General features: G+C 45.9%; 1 protein-coding gene across 2 annotated transcripts in view; it reads right to left on the reverse strand.

Moving 5' to 3' along the window:
- Window positions 1–24,416, reverse strand: part of IGDCC3 (immunoglobulin superfamily DCC subclass member 3) — a 319,513-nt gene that overhangs the window by 233,427 nt on the left and 61,670 nt on the right. For both annotated transcript variants that reach the window (XM_069222838.1, XM_069222837.1), the window contains exon 2: window positions 10,944–11,249. In XM_069222838.1, coding sequence (XP_069078939.1) covers window positions 10,944–11,088 — 145 coding nt within the window. In that variant the 5' untranslated portion in view covers window positions 11,089–11,249. The remainder of the gene's footprint in view (window positions 1–10,943; window positions 11,250–24,416) is intronic.

Here is a 24,416-nt window from a genome sequence, read left to right on the forward strand (position 1 = left end):
TGTCAAAATACTTTCTGTGGATGGATAGCACTCTACCCCATAGGCTATGGCTTCTGTGGGAAGAGTCTTGGTGTCCTACCCTTGTGTAACGTACTTGCAACAAAAATATACCAAAGTGGATGCTGATTACAGAATATTTTTTAGCAATGGTATTTCATATTGACAAGACCAAGCAGAATGATGGAAGCTTAACTGAGTGACATAAGCCCACATGGGGTATCATTATATGCAGCCATCTTTGGAGGAGCAAGGTGAAGGTCAATTCTGTTTACTAGTTTTCTCTTATACTGCTGTGCACTAAAATGTGGCACTTTACGTGAACCTGGCATTCCAAGCACCATTTTTATAATGAGGGGCACAAATTGTGTAAAAACACTGTGCAGGGCTAATCCGAGACGATCCAAGAGTATGCCATCCTGTGGTAATTACAAGTCTTTGTGCGGGTGGCCTAATTCCCAGTATGGTGACCCATAAAATAATCAGCTCGCTTTGTCTCTCCCTAATCCTTTTAGGCTCCCTTCTTGCCTCGCCGGCTCGATAAATGCTGCCTTTATTTGGTCCCCACGGTTCTTACACAGAGCCCTCCACTCTGAGGCCCTGCCAGGTTAAATACACTGAATGTACCCTCGCCAAGGGCATTGAAAAGATGCTGTGGACGGAAGCCATAGTGTCCATTCACTTCCTCCTGTGTTGCCTCCCCTGCAGACGAGTCCTGGAAAGCAAAGAGGAAACTGGAAGCAAGCTCGTTTTTTTCTGTGAAGGGCGCTGTCAGGCTCTTCTGGAAACTGCACCCCACGATCTGTAGATCTTTGAATGATGCGAATGGCTCCAAGAACTTCACTGTGCAGTCTGCTTGCCAGCCAATAGTATATGGAGGCCTGCAGTAAGGACTGAAGTCCGGAGCTGTAGCTACCATTTGCCTCACCAGGCATTTTTTGGCATCTATTCTAATTCCGGAGACCACCAGGATGGCAGCTCTTGCATTCCCCATCAGAACCATTAAAGGCCTTTGACCCACGGGGTACCAAAACTTCCCCATCCTTTGTCTTTGAGAGTGAATTCTCAACTAGAAGATGTAGAGATTGCTGAATTGATGGCAGCCTATCAGAATTTGCAGAGCATAATCTTATTGTAAAGCAGGGTTCAGACCTACTGGCTGCCCTGTGAATAGTTAATCCTTTCGCACTAAAACCTGTTTCTGCAAGCATTTACAACTTTAAAAAGTTCAACCCCCTTGCACTCCCAAAGGACCTTCGCTCCTGCAGGCCCTGAACTTACCAGATAGGCCTTACAAGTACTAGGAACTCATACACAGAAGAACATTTCAAATTAAAGAACCAAACCAGCTTAATGTCTACTCAAAGCCTCTGTTCCTAAAATAAAACTATCTTTGGATAGGAGAACTTCTAGGGAACCCAAGCATCTCTGCCAGAAGTGAACGAAAATGAGCTACAAGTTGGTTTTGATTTTGGGGGTTTCAAATCCTACCCAAGAGGACCACAACTCTTCGGGTGACCCAGGGCACAGGTATACATTGACTTCCAGAAGCCAAGAGATAAGACCATTTCCACTCACCATGATCCCTACCCATCAAGGCAAGGTTCACAACTCCACAGAAAATTCTGTTTTTAAATATTCAGTGACATACATACAGGGCTACTGTGCTCCAAAATAACAGCTAACTGTAAGTTTGCCAGAAAAATATGACAACAAATAAAGGAAATTAAGTTAATGTTAAAAACAACAAATTCCTATAGGCTTTTTGTGCGAGGCACATGGTTTCAGCATCAAGCAAACCTGAGAATGAAAAGTGACTCATAAGCAAGCAGGTAGCAGAAAAATTGAATTACACCCTGTGGCAGCTACTTCTTAACAGGCGTGGCGGGGGAGTATAAGAAAAGTAAAATAACATTTTTAAAAATCCACTTACCTTTTATGTTGGGAGAGACGGCTTTGCCCCTCTTTCGTCATCTTCTCTTTCCTGATTCCTGGAAGCACACAGGCTCCCAGACTCCCGCCATTCACGATGCTGCTGTCACCAATATGACTGCAGTGTTGTGATTGTTCTGAGTGGTCTGGTTCGGCGCTAAGGCCCTCATTGCAAGTCTGGCGGTCCTAGAACTTCCAGAATCACGGTGGAGGTCAGACCGCCGCCAAAGTCCAACTGCCGGCACCACCAGGTTGCTGCCAGTTGACAGCCTGGTGGTGCAGGCTGTCTTAATCCACCAGGGCAGTGCTGCGAGCAGCGCTGCCCTGGGAATTACGAATCCCCTCCACCAGCTTTTGCATGGCAGTCCCACCACTGTCCATGCACTTGGCATAAGCAGTGCAGGGGTCCCCATGGACAGCCCCATCGCGCTTTTCACTGCCTGAATTCTGGGCAGTGAAAAGTGTGACAGGTGCTCCTGCACCCGACGCTCCACAACATTGCCGCAGGCTCGATTAGGAGCCGGCATCAATGTTGTGGTGAGTATTTTGCTGGGCCAGCGGGTGCTGGCCCAGCGGAAAACTCATAATTAGGTCAGTGGGCAGAAAACCAGAGTGGCGGTTTTCTGTCCGAAAGAGTTTGGTGGGCAGCCTCCATCGCCTGCCAGTCTCAAAATGAGGCCCTAAGACAGGGAGTGGGACCCTGTGCACTTTCTCTTCCAGGCTGTTCAATACAGCCAGGTGGAGAAATGCTAAGTGCGCATGACTGTTTGGCCGGCCCAACACGGCCGGCCAAACGGTCATCTGCACTTATGGTGCACTCACCACTCCTCCACCAGCCCAGCCCAGCCCTAACCTGGCTCCTGAGGAAAAATAAAATGATAATAACGTTGCGTTATTATAATTTTACTTTCCCTTTTTCTTTACTTCACAAAGCAGTGGGGCAACACTCCTCCGCCTTAGCAGAGGATCCCCCGCTGATTACCCCCCTTGAACCATATTTCTAACAGGCAAATCCAAACATACCTGGAAGTGCTCACTGGCAGGAGGATGTCCTAACCCCAAGAAATTGGGCGAAATGGTCCATTCCACACAAAATGTATAAAGTAATTTGGACAAAAAGTTAAGTCTTCCAGGCCGAACTCAGGGGGCAGTCATGAAATAATGCACAAGTTACAGCACACATTTTCAAATGAAATGGCTACATGTTATGGTCTTTACAACCAGTACTTAAGAGGACAAGTATTCCAACATTCTGATAGTGTGCCAGATAAACATGACTTCACTAGGGCAGTAGTGTGTCGGAGAGTTGTGTTATTGTCCCAGAGAAAACGTACTATAAATCGTGGCAATATGGAGTATTTTTAATTTTACTTCCAAACAAATATGGTTGAGAAGACATAGGTTTTACAAGCAGTTAGAGGTTCTGAATATGCAATTTCACATGGCCTTCTATCTTTATATTTCTAGACGTGCACATCATCTTTCTTTCTTTATGCCTTCTACCTGCTTTCATTTTCCCGTCCTGCTCTTCCCGAGTAGGCCTTCAGTGGCATATTATGAAGTCAGACAGGCCTCATAGACTGAGGCACTACAGCTACCGTTCAGGCGACAGAGACCCTTGAGATTCAGACAGTAAAAAAAATACATAATGCTGCACTGATCTTATATGCTATGGTCTCGAACAAAAGAACTTATAAAAATATTGTAAAATTGTGTATCACCCTATATGATGAAATACCTACCCACTAATCATGTAACAACAGGCGCAGCAACAAGTGCCCTCTGGTACTACAAAAATAGCATCAGTAGTGCATATCCACCACTCAGCCTTAATGATCATTCAAATCGCAGCCTTAAATGTATGATCGAAAGACAATATTTTTTCCTTAAACATCACCCTGGCTTTTTCTGAAAAAAGAACTTTGTTCTCACATGGCAGTTTCTTTTATTTGGGGTAGATAAACACAATTCCTCCGAACAAAGGTTTGCACTTGAAAAAAAAAAATATCAACCTATCACCAGCTGCTCATATGCAGTAAATCCATGGGGTTGGTTTCCAAATATCAGCTTATCATTTACATCCCTCAGGTGTCATGCTGCCCTACATTTACATAATGTGCCTAATTAAACATATGGTTTTACTAACAAACAAATTCAGGGATGCTCACTGTGTGCCAAAATGCCAATCAGAAGCCAAGGGCTGCCACAACATAGGGAAGATAGCCACCACTGTGTCTTACGTGTCCATCATAATACTAAGGATGCTGAAAATATTCCAAGGGAGGCCATCTTAAGTCATGGCCTCCAAACATCATGGACGCTTGGTGGGTAGGGAAGCTTATGAAAACGCTCGGTGTTCCCTACAAATAACATGAGCTGGACAAAAAGGATGATGCTGATAACTGCACACTGTAGTGTAGGGAACAACCAAGAGTGCAGGTGGGCGTGAAACCTGCACTCTGAAAGCTGTGGTCCATACCAGAATAATTAAGCCTGGAGACAATACTCCTCAGTCTGGGCCCAGGAAATTCATTCAAATTGAAGATCTCAGTGGTTTTGTCAGCAGTCTGAAGCGCTACATAGATCCTACAGTGCAAGGCAAAGTGGAAAAACTGAGCACACACCTGTGTATGATGGCAGTGCTTCCTTACCAGCTAATGATTTAAGTGAGCAAGAGATGGCTTTTCAAACTTTAAACATCTCTGTAAAGACCAAAAAAACAGAAGTAGTATCAAGAAGACGGGTCAAAAACTAACATTATTGTCCCAACGATAACATAAATCTTGAGAATGTAAGGCACAGACAAAACCGATCACTAACACAATGGCATACTTTAGGACAATAGTGCCAATGTGCAACACGTTTCATTACTTGCTACCCTTCCACTGACCCTGCCCCAGCCCCTCCAATCCGCCTGCCATAAAAGCATTATTAGGCAGCCTCACAAAAGAGGCTGTTGAAGTAATGCGCCTCCCCGAGTCGTGCACAAGCCACACGGCGCGCACACTCACATCTTACACAATCGCAAGGAAGCGGTGACATCTCCCTGGCTGGATATTGTCTTCAGAAGATGTTGTGTTATTCGTGGATCTGACAAGGACCTTCTCTGAAGGGGGCTTGCTGCCTTTGCTGCTTGTGGTTTAATTAAGATTGCACACATAAAAAACAACATTAAACGCGGCGGAATACATCAAATATTTATTGATTGGCAAGCCAGCTAATCCTGGATATTGACGGCCTGTTCTCCCCTGGGACAGACTTTCTTCCTCATATATCAAGCTTTTCCAGGCCGAGCGAGCTCATAATCGTGCCTGCCACACGGATGACACAGTGTAGTGGAAAAATAAACGTTCCCACCATTTCTGCTTTTTTTATGAAATGCTGATGTTTGTGTGTTATTTGTATTACTTTAATACATTTTTACTGAAAAATAAATCTTCCTTTGCATGTCTGCAGGGGAAACTTTAGCTAACCTTCTATTAGCCTACTTACATTTTTTGTCTCTGACTTTTGAATTTTTTTTAGCATTCCAGGGTGTAGATAACACCTAACAGGTTTGCCAGATCACTCCATGTCACCAAGGCACTATGGCCCTCATTCGGACCTTGGCGGGCGGCGGAGGCCGCCCGCCAAAGTCCCGCCGTCAAAATACCGTACCGCGGTCGCAAGACCGCGGCGGGTATTTTGACTTTTCCCCTGGGCTGACGGGCGGCCGCCGAAAGGCCGCCCGCCAGCCCAGGGGAAAACGACCTTCCCACCATGAAGCCGGCTCGTAATCGAGCCGGCGGAGTGGGAAGGTGCGACGGGTGCTACTGCACCCGTCGCGTATTTCACTGTCTGCTATGCAGACAGTGAAATACTAGCGGGGCCCTCTTACGGGGGCCCCTGCAGTGCCCATGCCATTGGCATGGGCACTGCAGGGGCCCCCAGGGGCCCCGTGACACCCCCTACCGCCATCCTGTTCCTGGCGGGCGAACCGCCAGGAACAGGATGGCGGTAGGGGGTGTCAGAATCCCCCATGGCGGCGCAGCGAGCTGCGCCGCCATGGGGGATTCAAATGGGCAACGGAAAACCGGCGGGAGACCGCCGGTTTTCCATTTCTGACCGCGGCCAAAGCGCCGCGGTCAGAATGCCCAAGGGAGCACCGCCGGCCTGTCGGCGGTGCTCCCGCCCCCGTTGGCCCTGGCGGTGCAACACCGCCAGGGTCATAATGAGGGCCTATGTTTCCAGCAAGGGGTTTCCATTTGCAAATCAATATTACCAGGTAGAATGGCCTAGAGTGAACTTGCATAAAGTACAGCAGTGCACAGTAGATTGGCGTAGAGTGCAGTGACGTACAGTGCAATGGTTTTGAGTAAAGTAAGTAGAGTGCATTGGCAGAGTGCAGTGACAGAGTGGAGTACAGTGCAATGGTGCAGAGTAGAGTGGTGTACAGTGGAGTGGCATAGAGTAGAGTGGTGTTGAGTGCAGTAGTGCAGACTAAATTAGAGTGGCATAGAGTGGACTGGCGTAGGGTCGACTGGTACAGAATAGAGTGCATTAGCATAGAGTGCAGTGTTGAAAAGTAGAGTGGCATAGAGTAGAGTGGCGCAGAGTGGAGTAATGTAGAGTGCAGTGGTGAACAGTGCAGTGGTGTATACGTAGATTAGTGTGGGGGTAGAGACATTGGTGTAGAGTGGCAAGGAGTGGTGTAGAGTGCAGTGATGCAGTGTGGAGTGGCTTAGGGCAGAGTGGTGTCATGTGCAGTGATACAGAGTAGAGTGGTGTAGAATGGATTATACATGGTGTGGTTGCACATCGCCTTTATAGACAACACATCTTCAATTGAAATGATCAATACATTTGCAGAAACATACAGCTTTACTGATAAAAATATACAGTGCACAGATAATAATGTGTGGAAACGGCATCATCTAGTATATTGATTTATTTTGCTAGCATGAAAATATATGTTCCACCACACTTCCGAATTACCCCAAAAAGTGCTTCATTTGTGCATTTGTAATGTTGATATATTCTGAAAAATTGGCATAGTTCATTTACAGACATATGCTTTTTGTTGTGTGGTAGAAAAAATGACATTGTACAGCCTTCCCCAAGCACTCTCCCAGTAACCAGCATGCTTGTCACATAGATCGTCTCCCTTTGAAGTCAGAGAAATATAAGTAAACACCAAGTTCCCTGGAAGACAGAGCCTGACATTTGTCTTTGAATGCACAGCAAATGTGACAACATAAGAAAAAGATTTAAAGGCCTGTTTACAGAAACTGGGCACTGACAGAAGAATAAAGTAAATAGGGTTTGGGCAATGGAAGGGATGAACACAAGCTGGGTAGTCTGAAATAAATAGATCCAGCAAATAGAAAGCAAGCAAATGTGAGTTACAAACTGCAAAGCCAATGGTAAGCAATGGGCAGAATTCATTCTCAGGGAAACTTTCTGAATGTTCCCAAGATTTTGTTAACCAATAAAGCATTGGGCATCAATCAATAAAGCAGTTTGATTCTGATCTCAGAAGTCCTTGAGCATAAGAACCTCCTCTCTGACAGTTAATTGGTGAAATATTCATCAGACATGATACAATCCTGCTATGATAAGTCAGGATTTTCTCAAGTGCAACAAATACCACCCAAGTACGCGTTTTTTTCATAATGGTGGATAACATAGAGATGTTGGTGCTTACTGCACTAATACTGGAATTTACCAAGCATTTTCCAGATATTCCTATAAATATCTGCAAATATGAAGTGCTGAAATTTATCCTAGGGAAGCAGTTTTCATTTAAAAACTCGTAATTCGGATATGTGTGGTAAAGAGAGCTTGTCTTTTCTATCAAGCATACTTGTTACTGCTATGCCGATGATCCCCAGATTCATGCAAAATTGGAAAACTATTCACTCCGGCATTGTCTCCAGATGGCATAGCCTGGTGGCATGACACAGCCCTCAGGTCCTGGGTGGACTGGGTTGTGTATTGCTCCCCTGGAGGTGTTTATGGTGCTACCTCCGAGTTAGGAGTTTGTTTATTACTAGGCAGACTATAAAGTACCACTGCTCATTGTTTATTACTAAACAAACTCCATAAAGTATACACCCTGGGGACACACTGATGACCATCAGTTGTGGTTTCTATGCATGACACAGCCCACCCTGAAGATGCTAAGTACGTGCGTGCATGACAGCATTGATTCTCACACTCTCTGCCCCGCCCCACTCTTATGCACAGCGATGTTTTGAGGCACCATGTTTATGTCACACCTTCCAGTCTCATGCACTTCACCAACCAGTTCCCACATGTATCAAGCTTCTAAAACGCCCTTTTCAACCGAGCACTCGAAGGGTGCACAGGAACCCGATGCAATTAAGAGTGCCCTCATCAGGGGTATTAAGTCTTGTATGGATGATTCAAGCCAAGCAGCTACTTACTCATCAACCTTTAAAGCCCTTTGGAATTCACAGGTATCAGGGAAGTGCCACAGATATACCAATATAGTGCAATGCAGAATGATGTGACAGTTCTTATGGGACTAAATGACGTTCTCCGCAGTTTACGTCATTAGTTCTAAAGCCTGTCTCCTCACTTGGAGAGCTGTTAGTATCTAAAGGAAGCCATATGCTCGCTTCACCGCCCATGTTATCACACGTGGGGCCTTACGGCCAGGAATTCAAACCTAGAGCGGAGGTTAGTCACCTTCCTTTCACCTCATTTATTAACCATCTGTTTTCTTCCATTTTCCTGCTTTTTTCTGCCCCGCTGGTTTACGTTTCATCAAAACACAGCAGCTCACGAGTCGCGCCTTCAGCTAATTTAACCAAGTTTACACCTCTGCTTGCACAACAACACATGCAGTGAAGGCCTGTTGAGCACTTATCCAAAGATTTGGCCTCTCAGGTCACGTGCACTTATCCACTTATCCTCTGGGTCGATATCTGGGGTCATAGGCACTTATCTACTGGATCAATAGTTGAGTTGCAGGGATCAGGTGTCATCTGTGTGATTTAGCTGATGTTGACTTTAAGTGATTTTATCATGACAGCATCAGTTGCCTTAGATCCGCCCTTAAGCATCTTGTACTTTGATAGGTTGGAGGAGAGGTGGATCAACTTTATCGAAAGGTGGTGTGGTGTTCTAACACCAGGGCCAAAAAATTATTTCATATCAGAAAAGGTCCTTTTCACAGAAGACACAGTGAAAATCCACAGCCAGTTGTGACCATCAGACAGCCCCATGAACTCCTTAAATTTGATCATGTCTTCCTAAATGGTGAAGCATTGATTTAATTGATTTGATCTGCTCCGGTCCGCTTTATGATAAACAGACAAAGTGAAGAGCCTGAGATGTCCTCTTCAGAGGGAGGGGAGGATGTACCCTTCTACAGAATGTGGTGGAAGACAAGGACTTCCCCCACAGGGAGGTAAGAAACAGCCTCTCAGGAAGGTAGGAGATCGCAAATTGCTTCCAGTGAGAGTTGTAGGATATGACACACCCCTCCTGTGACAAATGTGAGATAAGATGCACCCGCTCCCCCACCCCTACGGTGATAGGAGAATGGAATTCTTCAGAATCCTACTCCCCCCCCCACGTAAGGAGAATGGGGGCCACAAACTTTCCCAGAGAAAAATGGAAGATGTGATTTGCCCACTTGGCAGTAAGATAAGAACATCTTGTGAGGTAAATGGACGATGAGAACTCCCACAGAGAGAGACAGCAAATGAGACCTCAGTAAAGTAAGCATAAATTGTGCCCTTGCCATGCACTGCTAGTTACCTCCCATAGTACTTCACCCATGACATGTTCATCACTGATTCCATCACTGCAACATCTGAAATTACATAACTGATGCCAACACTGTGCATAGCGGAGGTACGAGTTACAATCACTTTACTGCACAAGTTATAGTTACTTGAGCTAACTATAACAGGTGAATTTCATTGTTTTTTTGATTAAAACAGTAAATTTTAACTGACATTTTCACTTAACAATAACGTCCCTTTAACCTTTGTTTTTTGTCAGTGAATATATATATATATATATATATATGTGTGTGTGTGTGTGTTTGTGTGTACATTTATTACATACAATTATTACAAAAATGGTAGGGCATAGCAAATCTGTTCAATGAAAGCAAAGATAAACACAACTAAAACAGATATAATAGGTATTAGGACAGAAAACAAAACTAAAAAACAGCGAGTGAAATGTCAGTCACAGTGGAGGGACTTAAATTACAGCTAGTACTTGGACCAAAATCAGTTTTATAAGTAAATGGTGAACAGCATAGTTAGGGTGAAGGATCTGAACCGAAAACTCTTTGAAAGTTTAAGCACCTAATAACCACACAAAGTTACTGAACTGTAATCGAGGCCACTTACTGTGATATATACACACTGCGATTATTAACCAATTCAAGATGGAAACTCATTCATGTGATAAGAAAAGGTTACTGTCAGTGGACACCAAACCCATCAAAAATTGGCGAGGGGCTTCCACAAAGGGAAAGGCAGAGATGCAGAAAACATAGACTATGACTGACAGCGGGACAGAGCCATCTAACGTTCAGTTCAAGGATGCAAATACAATCGTACTTCAATCAAACGTAAGGATGGCTCCCGCCAACCTTCCAGTGAGGTGGGCACCCATCAGCAGTCAAAATAGACTGCTGCTTGCCCTGAAAATGAAAAAAAGATTAGAGCATTGAAGAACATACCCAGTTATTCACTGCATTATTTCTAATGATCGATGTATTATTAATGTAGGGGTTACATCCAGCACACATTGCAAAACAACCCACTTCGAGGTACTTCACCCTTACACATGGAGTCCTCACTAAGATCTAAAAGAAAGTATTCTTCCCAGCGTGCGTAGGCGTACTGACCTAGTGTACAGGAATACGAACAGAATGAGCACAAACACTGCGAACTACTGTTAGGAACTCACTGCTCTTTCACACATTAATCGGTGGATCTATTCACTTTTTAGCACAATTTTGAAAAATGAGGCCATATTATACTCACTTGCTGCTTGGACCTTGGCCCGGCGGCTCACCACAGATCCAAAGCGGTTCTGGGCCAGACAGTCATATTCACCTTCATCCGAGGAGCCATCATCCAGCATCTTCTGGAAGCGGTCCAACTGCAGCGATCCATTGGCCAGCATCATAGTGTGCTCACCATCCACCAGCAGCACCCCATTCCTCCGCCACGAGATTGCAATAGGCGGGGTGCCCTCCACAAGGCAATGCAAGAGCAGAGGCTGTTCCTGGACGGCCACATCATCGCTGGGCTCGATGGCAAACGCCAGCTCTGCAGAACAGCTCCGGTCTATGGGAGAAGGACAAAGCACCGTAAGAAAACCCTCTGGTCTCAACAAAAACCCAGCAGCTTCATGTCAAGAGTCATGAACACAATCCCAGCATTCAACAAAACACCCTATGTTTTGATTAGAGGGAAGAGGTGAAAGGCAAGTAAGCCCACAAATTGGACAATATGCACCATGCCCTTACCAAGATGTCTGCTTCTGACGAATCTGGCTCGTAAGGAAGGGCCAATTAGTGACGTTGAGAGTTAAACACTTCAAGAATACTTTGACGGCAGGAAGTAAATGGCTTCCATAGATTGCTTTTGTGTTTAAAATATCACTTCTAGTTATGACGTCTGGGAAATGTTCCTAAACTGTTTGATGGACAGCTCACTAAACACTCACGCCCATTCGCTTTGTGTAGATTTTCGGCTGTAGTTCCTCCTACTGTGATTGGCTACTCTGCCTTTCGTGTTTTTTCTCCGACTAACACAAGCATCAGCAGAGCCAGTAGGTCTCGCTTTGGAAAGCTGGTGCAACGATTACATTTTTAATTGCCAACATATGACAAAACATAAGAAGTAATAAATACGGCTGCCATATTCTTGCAACAAAAATATTACGTTTAAGAACATTCACTGATGTGGCCTTTTTACCAGTGATATTTTTTTAAAATACCAAAACTTTCAGTTGTGCCATGTATTTCATTATTATTTGCGAAGCAGACAAAAAGAACCACCTAGGCAGCTACAGTGTTGCCTCAACACTTTCTTGCAGCAACAATGTTCCTTAACACTTTATTTCAACAACTTTACATGTAAAGAAAATATATCATAATTGAACTGAACACTCGAAGTGCTGGCAAAGTAAATAGCTGGTATTAAAGTTAATATTAAAAAATAAAAATATATATTGAATCAGCTTTGTCTCTGATGAGAAATTAACTATTTTGCATCCTTCAAATATTAAAAAATCGGAATCTGTTCATTTGTCAATAGTGCCGCGTTTTATGTCAGCAGAAAGGACTAGCAAATCAGACAACTTATGTTTTAGATATAGTTGTGTATATAGAGCTTGCTGCCAAAGACTTGTGGCTTTATGGCAATATAAACAAACATTGGCAAAGTCAGTAGATCTGACACTGGCTCGCAGTCTTTTGACTGTGTCAATGCTACTTTTGTCATGGTTTTCAGAAAATGTTACTTTTGAGGCACTCAGGCCCTCACCAATATTTATAAAAAATGGCTAAAAGCAAAATATTTCTGGCCTCACAAACCACACTTTGTACATAGCCTTATACAGACTTGCAGCTTAGTGGCAATCTAAACAAGCATTAGCTAAGCCAGTAGGATTGGCATTCACTTCCTACCTGTTGGCTTTGACAATGCTTGTTTTGTCCAGGTTTTTGTAAAACTTTATTTCTGAGGAACTGCCAGATACTTGCCAATAGGGCCCCTTCAATTGAGGAGGCTCTTAGGGACAGGCAGAAGGTGTTGGAGGTTGCTGTAACACTGAACAGTGGAAGGACGGGCCTGAACTCTTATGATACGGTGGATACGAACTCGAGGTCGGACTCCGAACTGAGTACTGATGTTCCTGCGGACTACGCCGTCCTGATGCCAATAGCCAACGCCCAACACAACTGATGAACAGATCTGAAGTGGGCATTGAGATGTATGATATACGAGGAAGAACTTGGCAAGAACTTGGCACGTTGAACTTTGCACAAGACCAGGGAACAATGACTGCATGATGAAAAACAGTGCTCCTTAGGCCTCTACTGCTAATGGCACTGTTGAAAACGTGCATGTTGCTCGGTTTTGGGGTCCGGGTGGGGTTCCAGACAGACTTACCTCCCTAATTATTTGTTGTTGGTTTACACGGGCACTCCTGTGCACACAGGAGTTTACAGAGGAAGCTTGGATGGGGGGATTTTGCCTACTTGCCATAGGGTGTGGGAGTTGGGAAGTTTTGTGTTTATTTTTGGGGATGTATTTTAACTGTGGTGCCAAGCTTGTGTCTCTTCCATTGAAACATTATTATGTCATGCTTGAAGGGGGAAAGTGGGGAAATAAACTGGAGAAGGAGAGGGCACAGCAATGATAGAAATGACAATATCTAATATGTATAGACTTTTATCCTGGAACATACAGGGTACACACGCCATGATGAAGAGATATAAGGTCTTCTTGTATCTCAACAAGAGGGGAATTCATATAGCGTTTCTCCAAGAAACTCATTTGATGATACAAGAGGGGGCTGCTCTACAGAGGAGATGGTGAGGTCAGGCATACTATACTACATACTCAGCATTCGCCCGAGCCACACTTATCTGGGTAAAACCCTGAATTCCTTTTCAGTATAAGGTTGGCCAGAATGGGATGCTTCAATGTGCGAGACATCACACTGATTAATATATATGCACCTAATGCAGACCAGAGGGCATTCTTCACTGACTTATTCTGTATTTTGGTCCCCTACCTGGTTTGGACGGTGATAATTGGAGGGGATTTCAATTGCGTTGCTAACATTGACTTAGACTGCTCCCACCCTCATTGCACGACTCCCCATTAATGAGAGAAGCCTGCATATTTACAAAATGAAGGTTAGAGTGGCACCTAGTAGTCTCTTGGCGGACATTACATCCAGAGGGTACGGATTATTCTTTCTTTTCTTCACTCCATGCCCTACACATGTGCTTGGATACATTTGTTTACCCCCCTACGGTGCATAGTGCTCTCTAGAATATAGAGTCTCACATCAGACTCCTGTTTTATTATCAATAGAATGGGTCAGATATAGACCATGTGTTCCGACTTAGACACTTAAGCCAGAATCCCTAGAAGACACTGCTTTCTGAGGGGTCATAGGGACAGCCATATGCCAATACATTATATATAAAGAGGGGACTGCCTCCTCTGGGACTGCCTCCTCTCCCCAGGTCGAATGGGATGCCTTAAAGATTGTGATCAGGAGCAGTTGCCTATCAGAATTGGTGGAGGTGAGGCCTACATTTCTAGCGGAGGTCTCAGAAGGTGAAGGAGCATTACACAAATGTGAATTACAGAGACCGAGCCACCCTGGGAAATAGGTGGAGCCTCTGAAAGCTAAACAGACAGTGGCAGAGCAGAATGAGTGTCTTCGGTGTTTTGATTATAGAAATTATGTGATTAAGGCACACGCAGTAAAAGACCGCACAGGCACGCTGTTGTCGTGGCTAGCAAATCCAGTGAAAAGAGGATCAATGATGCTTGAAATTGAGAGTGATGGGGGCAACAAACTATACTAACAAAAACAAATTAACAGGGAGTTTCAGGAATAATACTCCACGCTGTATGCTAGTGCACTTACTTGCTGGACATAACTGAGTTGTTAGTGCCTTTGGAGTTCCCAACACTGACACCAGATGAGGTGGAGGGACTGGAGGGAGATATCACATTGCCAGAGGTTAGGGCTGCAATAAAGGGGATGATCAGGGGTAAAACACCAGGAATTGATGACCTTCCGGTCGAATTTTATCCCACTTATGCAGAAGACCTGGCCCTGAAACTAGTGGAGCTTTATAATGCAGCGAAACACACTGGCATGTTACGGACATCCTCTCTGGAGGCTCTGGTGATGCCTCTGCTGAAACCAGGGAAGCCGGCCCATGACAAGAGGTCCAAGTGACCTTTATCATTGTTGAATAATGACTATAAGTTGCTGAGTAGGATACTGGCCACCAGACTTCTTTCCCACATGACCAGACTTATTCAGACAGATCAAGCTGGAATTCATTCCTAGTGGCAATACAGCTCTTAACATATGGATACTACTCACTATACTGGTGGCAGACTCAAATGACAATGCGGAAACAGTAACCTTTAGCTTAGATATTGAAAAGGAATTTGATAGGCTTGAAATGTCCTTTCTATATTTGGTGATGAGTCCATTTCAGCTGGAAGCGGATTTCATGCCTGGACTAGCCTATTATATACAAACCCCAAAGCCAGGTTACGTATGGGGGGGGGGGGGGGGCTGTATACATACCCAGTGAGCAGGGGGCCCAAGAAGTGCTTCCCTCTGTCCCTGTTACTGTTTGCACTGGCGGTGGATCCCTTGGCAGCTCATGCCAGAACTGGGACAGTATATAGGGGACTTGAATATGGAGAACACACTCATCAAATCGCTCTCTATGCTGACAAGCTCCTGATGTTTCTTAGTCTAGTCTCAAGGATTTATACAGCGCATGGCTACCTAACAAGCTTTCCAGTGCTAGCACATCAGGTCACCTGCATTACTAAGTATCATTACTCGAAAAGAAATGTTGTTAGCATTTTTCTAAAATGAAGTTGTGACATGGCCTTCCTGATTAGAAGTGGAAGGGCATTCCAGAGCTTAGAAACAGTGTAGCAATATGGGCGACCGCCCGCTATGGCGGTCACGATCTTTGGCACTGTCAGAAGGTGCAGACCTGGTGAACACAGCAGTGTTGTCGAATGCTGAGGTGTCACAAGCAGTGGCAGCTCCTACGTTTAGGTGGAGGAGCGTCACCCCCTCCCAATCCCCAGTCCCGCCAGCAGCGGCAGCTGCAAAACTTTTACCAGAAAATTATCATAAACTTTGTTTATAGTTGTTTTCTGGAAAAGGCGGCAGGGCCACGGGGGTGAAGAGCAGTGAGGGGGAGTGCTCAGCACTCCTCCTCACTGCACATGTATGTTTGGCAGCTGTCTCTGGCCGGCCAAACACACATGCACAGTAGGCTCTCTCAAGCTCGGCAACATAGTTGCCGGGCTTGAGAGAGCCTGCACCGGCTCCCAGTCTGGCTGAGAGCGCCCTGGCTGGGCACTCCCAGACAATCCTGACACTGCCCTGTTGTGTCTGCAGCATCCGGAGATGGAGAGGGGCAGCGCGGCGGCGAGGAAAGGTGTTTTATTTATTTTTTCATTAAATAAAATAAATGTTTATTACCTCCCTCCCAATCCGCTCCACCCGTGGGCGCCGCTCACACCTTCAGCGCCCCTCGAGCCAGTACTGGTCACAAGCCTCTCAATAAGTTTAGACCCTTTGTTATAGACAGCTCTATGCACCAGACAAAGTGCATTGAATTGGATCCTTTTTTCCAGGAAGCCAATTGTAGGAGGCTGGCCTGGCTCGTAGTGGGTACCAAGGGGTACTTACACTCTGTACCAGGTCCAGTTATCCCTTATTAGTGCCTATCAGAAGGAGTCTCTGACGTCCCCTGCTGGCCCTGGCCACTCAGAGCAGTCCACTGTGCCAGCACACCTCTGAATCCAAGATGGCAGAGGTCTGGGGCACGCTGGGAGGTGCAGAGGTCTGGGGCACGCTGGGAGGTGCAGGTCAGGGGAGTGGTCACTCCCCTTTCCTTTGTCCAGTTTCGCGCCAGAGCAGGGCTGGGGGATCCCTGAACCGGTGTAGACTGGCTTATGCAGAGATCGGCACCATCTGTGCCCATCAAAGCATTTCCAGAGGCTGGGGGAGGCTACTCCTCCCCAGCCCTGACACCTTTTTCCAAAGGGAGAGGGTGTAACACCCTTTCTCTGAGGAAGTCCTTTGTTCTGCCTTCCTTGGCCAGGCCTGGCTGGACCCCAGGAGGGCAGAAACCTGTCTGAGGGGTTGGCAGCAGCTGCAGTGAAACCCCGGGAAAGGTAGTTTGGCAGTACCCGGGTCTGTGCTAGAGTCTCGGGGGATCATGGAATTGTCTCCCCAATGCCAGAATGGCATTGGGGTGACAATTCCATGATCTTAGACATGCTACATGGCCATGTTCGGAGTTACCATTGTGACGCTATACATAGGTAGTGACCTATGTATGATGCACGCGTGAAATGGTGTCCCCGCACTCACAAAGTCCGGGGAATTTGCCCCGAACGATGTGGGGGAACCTTGGCTAGTGCCAGGGTGCCCACACACTAAGTAACTTAGCACGCAACCTTCACCAGGTGAAGGTTAGACATATAGGTGACTTATAAGTTACTTAAGGGCAGTGGTAAATGGCTGTGAAATATCGTGGACGTTATTTCACTCAGGCTGCAGTGGCAGGCCTGTGTAAGAATTGTCAGAGCTCCCTATGGGTGGCAAAAGAAATGCTGCAGCCCATAGGGATCTCCTGGAACCCCAATACCCTGTGTACCTCAGTACCATATACTAGGGAATTATAAGGGTGTTCCAGTGTGCCAATGTGAATTGGTGAAATTGGTCACTAGCCTGTTAGTGACAATTTATAAAGCAGAGAGAGCATAACCACTGAGGTTCTGGTTAGCAGAGCCTCAGTGAGACAGTTAGGCATCACACAGGGAACATATACATATAGGCCCAAACTTATGAGCACTGGGGTCCTGGCTAGCAGGGTCCAGTGACACATAACAAACATACTGAAAACATAGGGTTTTCACTATGAGCACTGGGCCCTGGCTAGCAGGATCCCAGTGAGACAGTGAAAACACCCTGACATATACTCACAAACAGGCCAAAAGTGGGGGTAACAAGAAAGAGGCTACTTTCTCACACCAATGCAAGGATGTCTGGGCAGGCGTTACTAATTGAGATTTGGGAATTTTCAACACTGCTTGAACAGCCGCATTTTGTATAACCTGCAGTCTGTTTATGACTGCCTTAGGTCTTCCAAAATATAAAGAATTCCAATAATCTAATCAGGAGATAATTAGGCCATGTACCACCACTCTCCGTGATGAGCCTGTCAGCCATCTCAGTAGTCTTCTTAACATCCTGAGAAGGCCAAAGAAAGTGGCTGCCAATTTCTTATCTTGCATTCATATGGTAAGTGTACTGTCTAACCAGATTTAAAGACTTTTTACCTCCTTCTTTGAAGTGCGCTGGCGGCCAATGCATGTAGGCCAGTTAAGTTCTAGCCACATAGAGGGGCTGCTTCCTACTACCAGCAGTTGAGTTTTGTCTGCATTTAATTTGAGACTGCTTGAAGGAGCTCAGGAACTACTAGAACAATTCGGGTGACATTCAGGCCTGAGAGTAAACTGGCAAAAGTCACAAGTGTTCCCTGCCCTCCCGGGCTGTCCTCACCAGCCTAACATTCTGGGATTACTATGGGAACCTGACTGTTTCTAGTACCTAAGGGTAATCGTATATCATGACAATGCTGATTTATTGGAAGGGAACATAAGGAGAGCGACTAGGGACCTAAGGTGGAGTGCAGAGTTCTGGAGCACACGGCCTTTGTCAGTGGCGGGCAGGGTCACACTGCTTAAGATGGTAGCTCTCCCGCAGTTGCTTTACTAATGTTGAGTGCTCCTGGTGTGGATCCCCCAAACTGTATTCAGGGAATTGTACTCCCTTATGATACCATTTCTCTGGGGTGCAGGGCATAGATGAGTGGTTTTGACAGCCCTAAAACGACCAAGCAACGTCAGGGGGTTGGCAGTGCCAGACTTTGAGATGTCCTATTTAGCAGCACAACTGGAATGGTTGGCAGTGTGTTGAGAGTAGAATGACCCCAGGGCGTGAGCTGGGAGTGGATTTCCCATACACTAATCGGAGTGCTGCAGTGACTGGCATGCTGGGGAGAGCAGGGCTTGGCAGAGTTTCAGGTCTTGCAGTGCTGCTGGGCATGATGCCTGCAGAAAACACGTACAATTGTTCCATACTCACCAGATATCCCAATGCAATCTCTCATAGCACTACCGCATGGGGGAGACTGGAGAGGACTAGACGCATGGGTGCAAGCAGTAGAGATGAAGCGGGGGGATTTAAACAGAGACATTGTCCTTCTCCCATTTGAGGATTTTAGGTCTGATTATGCCCTTCCAGGTGGACACTTTTTGCTTCACAGAGCATTGGTATCTACGGTGAGAAGAAACTGGTGGAAGGGGCTCGTTGAGCCGCAACTGCACAAAACTTGTCAGTATGTTGTCACTTCCTCTGGGAAGTTTAAAGCAGTTACATATTATATAGATAATCTATGCATTTGAATAATCTGCGCTTCAAGTAGAAGACAGATTTAGGGACCCCTGTACCTGGTAAGGACTAGGAGGCAATACTGGAGAGGGCATCCAAGGCTTCAAGAAATGCCCGCTTTAGATCAATACACTTATGTGATTCACAAGGCGTGTTTCACGCCAGGTAAACTCAATCAAAACTTCCACCTAATTAGCGCTGAATGCCCTAGATGCAGAGAGGTGATGGAAGAACTACTGCATTTGATATGGGAGTGCCCGCAGCTTACATCATATTGGGAGTATGTTACAGACACTCTTGCTGATATTATCGAAAGAAAGGTCCCTAGCACACCACAACTCTGCCTACTACACTGGTTCCCTCACACTGCAAAAAATAGAGCCTTCTTGGTTGCGAAATGGGCTATAACTCACAATTGGAAGGCCCCGACAGACCCTAGGATACAAGGATGGAGGAGGGGACTTGTATGTTGGGCAGGCTATAAGGGAGAGATATTGCTACGAGAAGCCCAGGGGGGTCTACAGACATGGCCAGGGCACTGAATAACTCATTAGATAGTTCAACACAACTGGAGCCCTCCCCCCGGGGCACACCGCAGTGAATCCCCAGGAGGAGTTCGTTTTTCATCTGAAGAGAATTGCTTTTTAAGGCACTGTGTACGGCTTGAATTTTATAAGCTGTCATACCCTACAAGAGTGAGAGGCCAATGTTGACTTACCTTAGCACTATAGAACCATCTACCCACTTCATGATCTGATTATCAGGACACCAAACTGATGTACTGCACAACGGGTAGTGGGAAAATGGGTTGAGGGGGCAGTTTTTGTGTTAGCAGAGAACGTACTGTAATAGATGGAACGTTGCCTCGAATTTCTGTAGAGGACACCTGCCTGTTTGTTACTTGTAAAATACCAGTGACATTTGGTTAAAAAAAAAGTGCACTAGGCACTGAAAGGGACTACTTTATGTTGGATGTGCTCATTGTTGAAGAGCGGTATGCCATCACTCAGGAAAGTTAGCCACTGGCTAAAAGGGGCTGATGCACTGCCTCGCAGTGTATGCTCTAGTAGGCAGAACCAGTGGCGTATCGTGGGTTGTCAGCACCCGGGGCAAGGCAAGTAATTTGCGCCCCCTAACCCGGGGCAAGGCAAGTAATTTGCGCCCCCTAACCCGTAGATTTTAGCACTCGAGTCTCTTCCAAGATGTTGCGCCCGGTGCGGCCGGCCCCCCTGCACCTCCCACGCTACGCCACTGGGCAGAACAGAAAAGTGATGGACATAACAATGCACCTTTGGATGAGGAAGGGTGGCTGAAAGCCTCTTCAAGCATATTTTACATACTAATTTTAGTAGAAATGGACACCAGACCTAAAAACGTACCTGACGCCCTACCTAAAAACGCAGTGGTGCTTCTGATATCGACCACTTGAAGGATGAAAGGCAACTGCTGCTGTTTCTACTCGAGCCCCGCACGTTGCATGCAGACTTCAGCAGCAGAGTGATTTGTTTGTGGTGTTATCTTACTTTCAATTCAATTTGCAAAGTTAGTATAACACATTGTCATTGGCATGACTTAACCCCAACTGCAGCATCTGCACATCAGAGCAATCTTGCTTACTGACAATATCCTGTGACCCTCGCTGGATTGCGGCTCTCTCTTCAGCCGCACAGGTTTCAATTTACACTTATAACATGGATGGTATTTATTATATGGCAAATTTTCAAAACCCGTCCACATAAAAATTGACTAATAAATTAATTTCAATGTTAGAACTGGCATTTCACTAAACAGTGCCAAGGATCTGTACACCGGATAAATCACCTAGTGCCACTGTAGAGAAATAAAATAATTGTGCTTGCGCTCTTACAATGAGTAAAGCACCTACTTGGCAAACGCAGAGCCCTAGATGCGATCTCTCAGGCTCCCCACTTCCCTTGTCCCATGGACCCAAGGCCACAAAAAGAATCAACCTGGCCAACACCTAGCAAAAACTATTTACGCTATTAATCTTCAATAACCACAAACTGAAACACTCAAGCCAAAACGAGCTGTTAATATGCTACCTAAACTAAAATTCCACCCCTCAAACAACCAAAGGGGGGTTAATAGCACTGTGTTCTTTCATAAAATATAAGCATGCCAAACCACTTGCAAAAACTCGGTGCTCTGTCCTCCAGAAGCATAAGCAGAGATCAAACAGAAGTCTGAACAAGCACTGGCAAAATCAGTAGATCTGGGTGTATTAACGCATGCAGCATTAGCACATTAGTGTAAGACACGGGAGGGAGCCCGTAGGAGAGGGCTATAGTTGCAGAGTGGTGTCTCATGCAGTTCAGTACAATCAATCACTTGGCGGCATCAGGATACATCCAAACAGCCAACTGAACATAACTGAGAAGTTAATATTCCTCGGGGAAGAGGCACGGTGTGAAAGACAAAGTCTCAAGCCAATGGCTCAAAGAGGAGGGTCGAAAGAGGAGGGTCGAAAAAAGCAGCAAAGGGGTGAAAAGGAGGGCTGAATGCCCACTCTATGTATATTGTATGCAAATGCTCTGTTTGACTCCTGGGAAGTCAAACCTCCAAATTAAAAACTCAGAAAGACAAGTCACTCAAACAGACCTTCTCTGAAGCAGCACAGAAACACTGGAACATTAGATTCTTTGGAACATTAGGAAAGCACCGTCTCTCCACACATTCGAATATGAACTCAAAACAGGAAGTAGACCCACATATTAGGCTCAGCCAGAGTCACACTGACTTGTGTTGTATGTAAGGAATGTCTCGTCTCATCTCTGATGGATTGATTGGTGGCTTGTTTTTTTTTTCTTGCATATGTATGCACAATTCGCTTAGCTCATGCGCACGACCAACATATGTGCTGCTATTATGCACTTAAACTGTTCCGTGTTTACTAGTCCGTGCCTTCACAGAGAATTTGAATTCTTTGGTTTTCTTATATGTTCTGATAATGCAAGTTGACCCTCTTTGTACACCACTACGTTGCCCTTGAGGCCTGGGCAGTACTACAGAAAACCATACATATAAACACCTCACCAACTAATAAAAACAAACATTGACAACGCCAATTGGTTCAGTGCCTCACCGAGTATAGAACTCACTCCCATCACTAAGACTGCTGTCTTTCCAATTACCACTACTGAAACTCTGAAACTTACTCCCACTCGCAAGACTGTGGCGCTCATTTAGTCAGAAACAGCATGGATCTCACTCCCACTAATACCAAGACTGCAGACCCATCTCACCAGCTATACTATGTAACGCAATGCCACTAACTGGGGCAGGGAACTCGCCACCCCCACCTATATGTTGGCACAAACTCCGATCACTCATAGCACTGAGCTTCTTCCCATCACCCAGAGTGTAGTAATTCACTAGCATCCAAACTGAGCAACTTCTTCCCACCACCCAGACAGCAGAACTCACTCCCATGACCAAGATTGCACAACTCACTGCCATCTCCTGGCATCCACCTATCAGAGTGGAAACCCCTCCTAAAACCCTTCTGATCAGTGTCCATGCGGGTATGGGGTTCTGATAGAGCGCTGTTCAGGAGGGGTCATTGATGCTTTGTAGACTATGGTCAGCAAGAAAGACTTGTTCGCTTGAAGGAGCAGGCTGTTGGTGTATCCATAGAACTGATGCACATAGTGTGAACCTAGCTACAAAGCAAGAGAAAAGATAAAGCACTGAGTGTGACAGAGGAGGGGTAGCATGGGAAGGAGGCTGGGGAGTAGTGCGAGGGTGTGGCTAGAACTTAAAAGAAAGAGAGGGAAGTCGTGAGCGCTGTCTGGATGGGGATGATGGGAATACAGGCGGTGGAGGGGAATGCAGCTGTGGCTCCAACGTAGGGAAAGTGGGTGGGGAGTGTAACTAGGATGAGGAGGGCAGGTGAAGCCGGCCTTTGCTAAAATAGCACCCTGGGCATGGGCAGAAAGAAATTTGGTGCCCTTGCCTATGGTAGTGAATTAAATGAGGCAGCAAGGGGGTCCCTTTTGGGTTCATCCGTCAGTACCTGGATAAGCAGCAGCTGGCCCCTGAACACAAATATCACCCGGCCTCCCCCAGCTCACCTTAGCTGCCTCACGCAGATGATGGTTTTGTTGATGTGTTCATAGGGTTCAGAGGGTGAAGGGAGGACAAGGAAGGGGGCTAAAGAGGTGCTAAAAACATCACCTGTGGTATGATAATGGAGGACTAAAATCCCTTTAAACTAGCAAATCAGACAGAAACGAGCAAACAAGGCTGGAGCAAGAAGAGGAGGGTGCTGCTGTTGGCATAAATGGCATAAATCCTGCACCCAGCTCCATGCGCCCCGGGCCCGCTCGCCCACACTAAAGGCCGGCCCTGAGGGCGGGGATGCATGGATGAGGGGACTGAATAAGAGATTACAACATCCGCACGGGATCTCACTTACGTTACTTGGAGGCGGCTTGGAGAGATGCTGTGATGAGAAGTAGAGGGTGACGATGAAGGTGTGGATGAAAGAAGAGCAGCTGGGGAAGCTGCTGGTAGTTTCCTCTACCCGGTCGTTACCCTGTCCTTCTGGGGCTTCAAAGGACAAGCAGCGAAGTGGTGATTTTGTACAGAGATTGAGTCTGAAAGAAAGAAGAGGGAAGGAGGGATTGGACTGAGGGTCCTTGTCCCATTCTAAGGGGCTGCTTTGAACCCTAATACAAAACAGACACGAGTTGGAAATGTCTGGGATATGCAAATAAGAATAAAGTGTAACTGGTAGAGAACTAACCTGTGAAAATATGTGTGATGAAGCTGGCTCTGCGCGCCGCTCATGATGCTCTGTCTACATCTACGGTGTGCATCAAACCGGGCGACGCCATGTTAAGCGCCTCGGGAAAAGGGAAAATGCGTGGAAATCTATTTCCTCAAATCAGAACGTGTTACATTTCTTTCCTGTTAGAATGCAAAGTCTTCCTGAGGGGAGAAAGGCAGCTTACACAGCGTTACTGCAAAGACAAATTAATTGCCTGTTGTTCGGGCAATTAAACAATCTTCCATTTCCACAGCAGCTGGCTGTTGTGTGGTGCGACCAGTGAGACATAATAACTTGTTTTTAGGAAAAAGCATGCTACCACAGCTTTGCAGCTGCACATCCCTGTGGGTCATCTGTTTACTATTAACCCGCTCAGAGGTACTCATTGTAATTTCTTTGGAGGGTGAAATACTAAGTCAAAAGTCAATTTGTTAGGAATGCTCAAGCCTCGTCACCAAAATGTGGATAT

This window comes from Pleurodeles waltl, chromosome 3_1, assembly GCF_031143425.1.
Source record: "Pleurodeles waltl isolate 20211129_DDA chromosome 3_1, aPleWal1.hap1.20221129, whole genome shotgun sequence".
NCBI classification, from domain to species: domain Eukaryota; kingdom Metazoa; phylum Chordata; class Amphibia; order Caudata; family Salamandridae; genus Pleurodeles; species Pleurodeles waltl.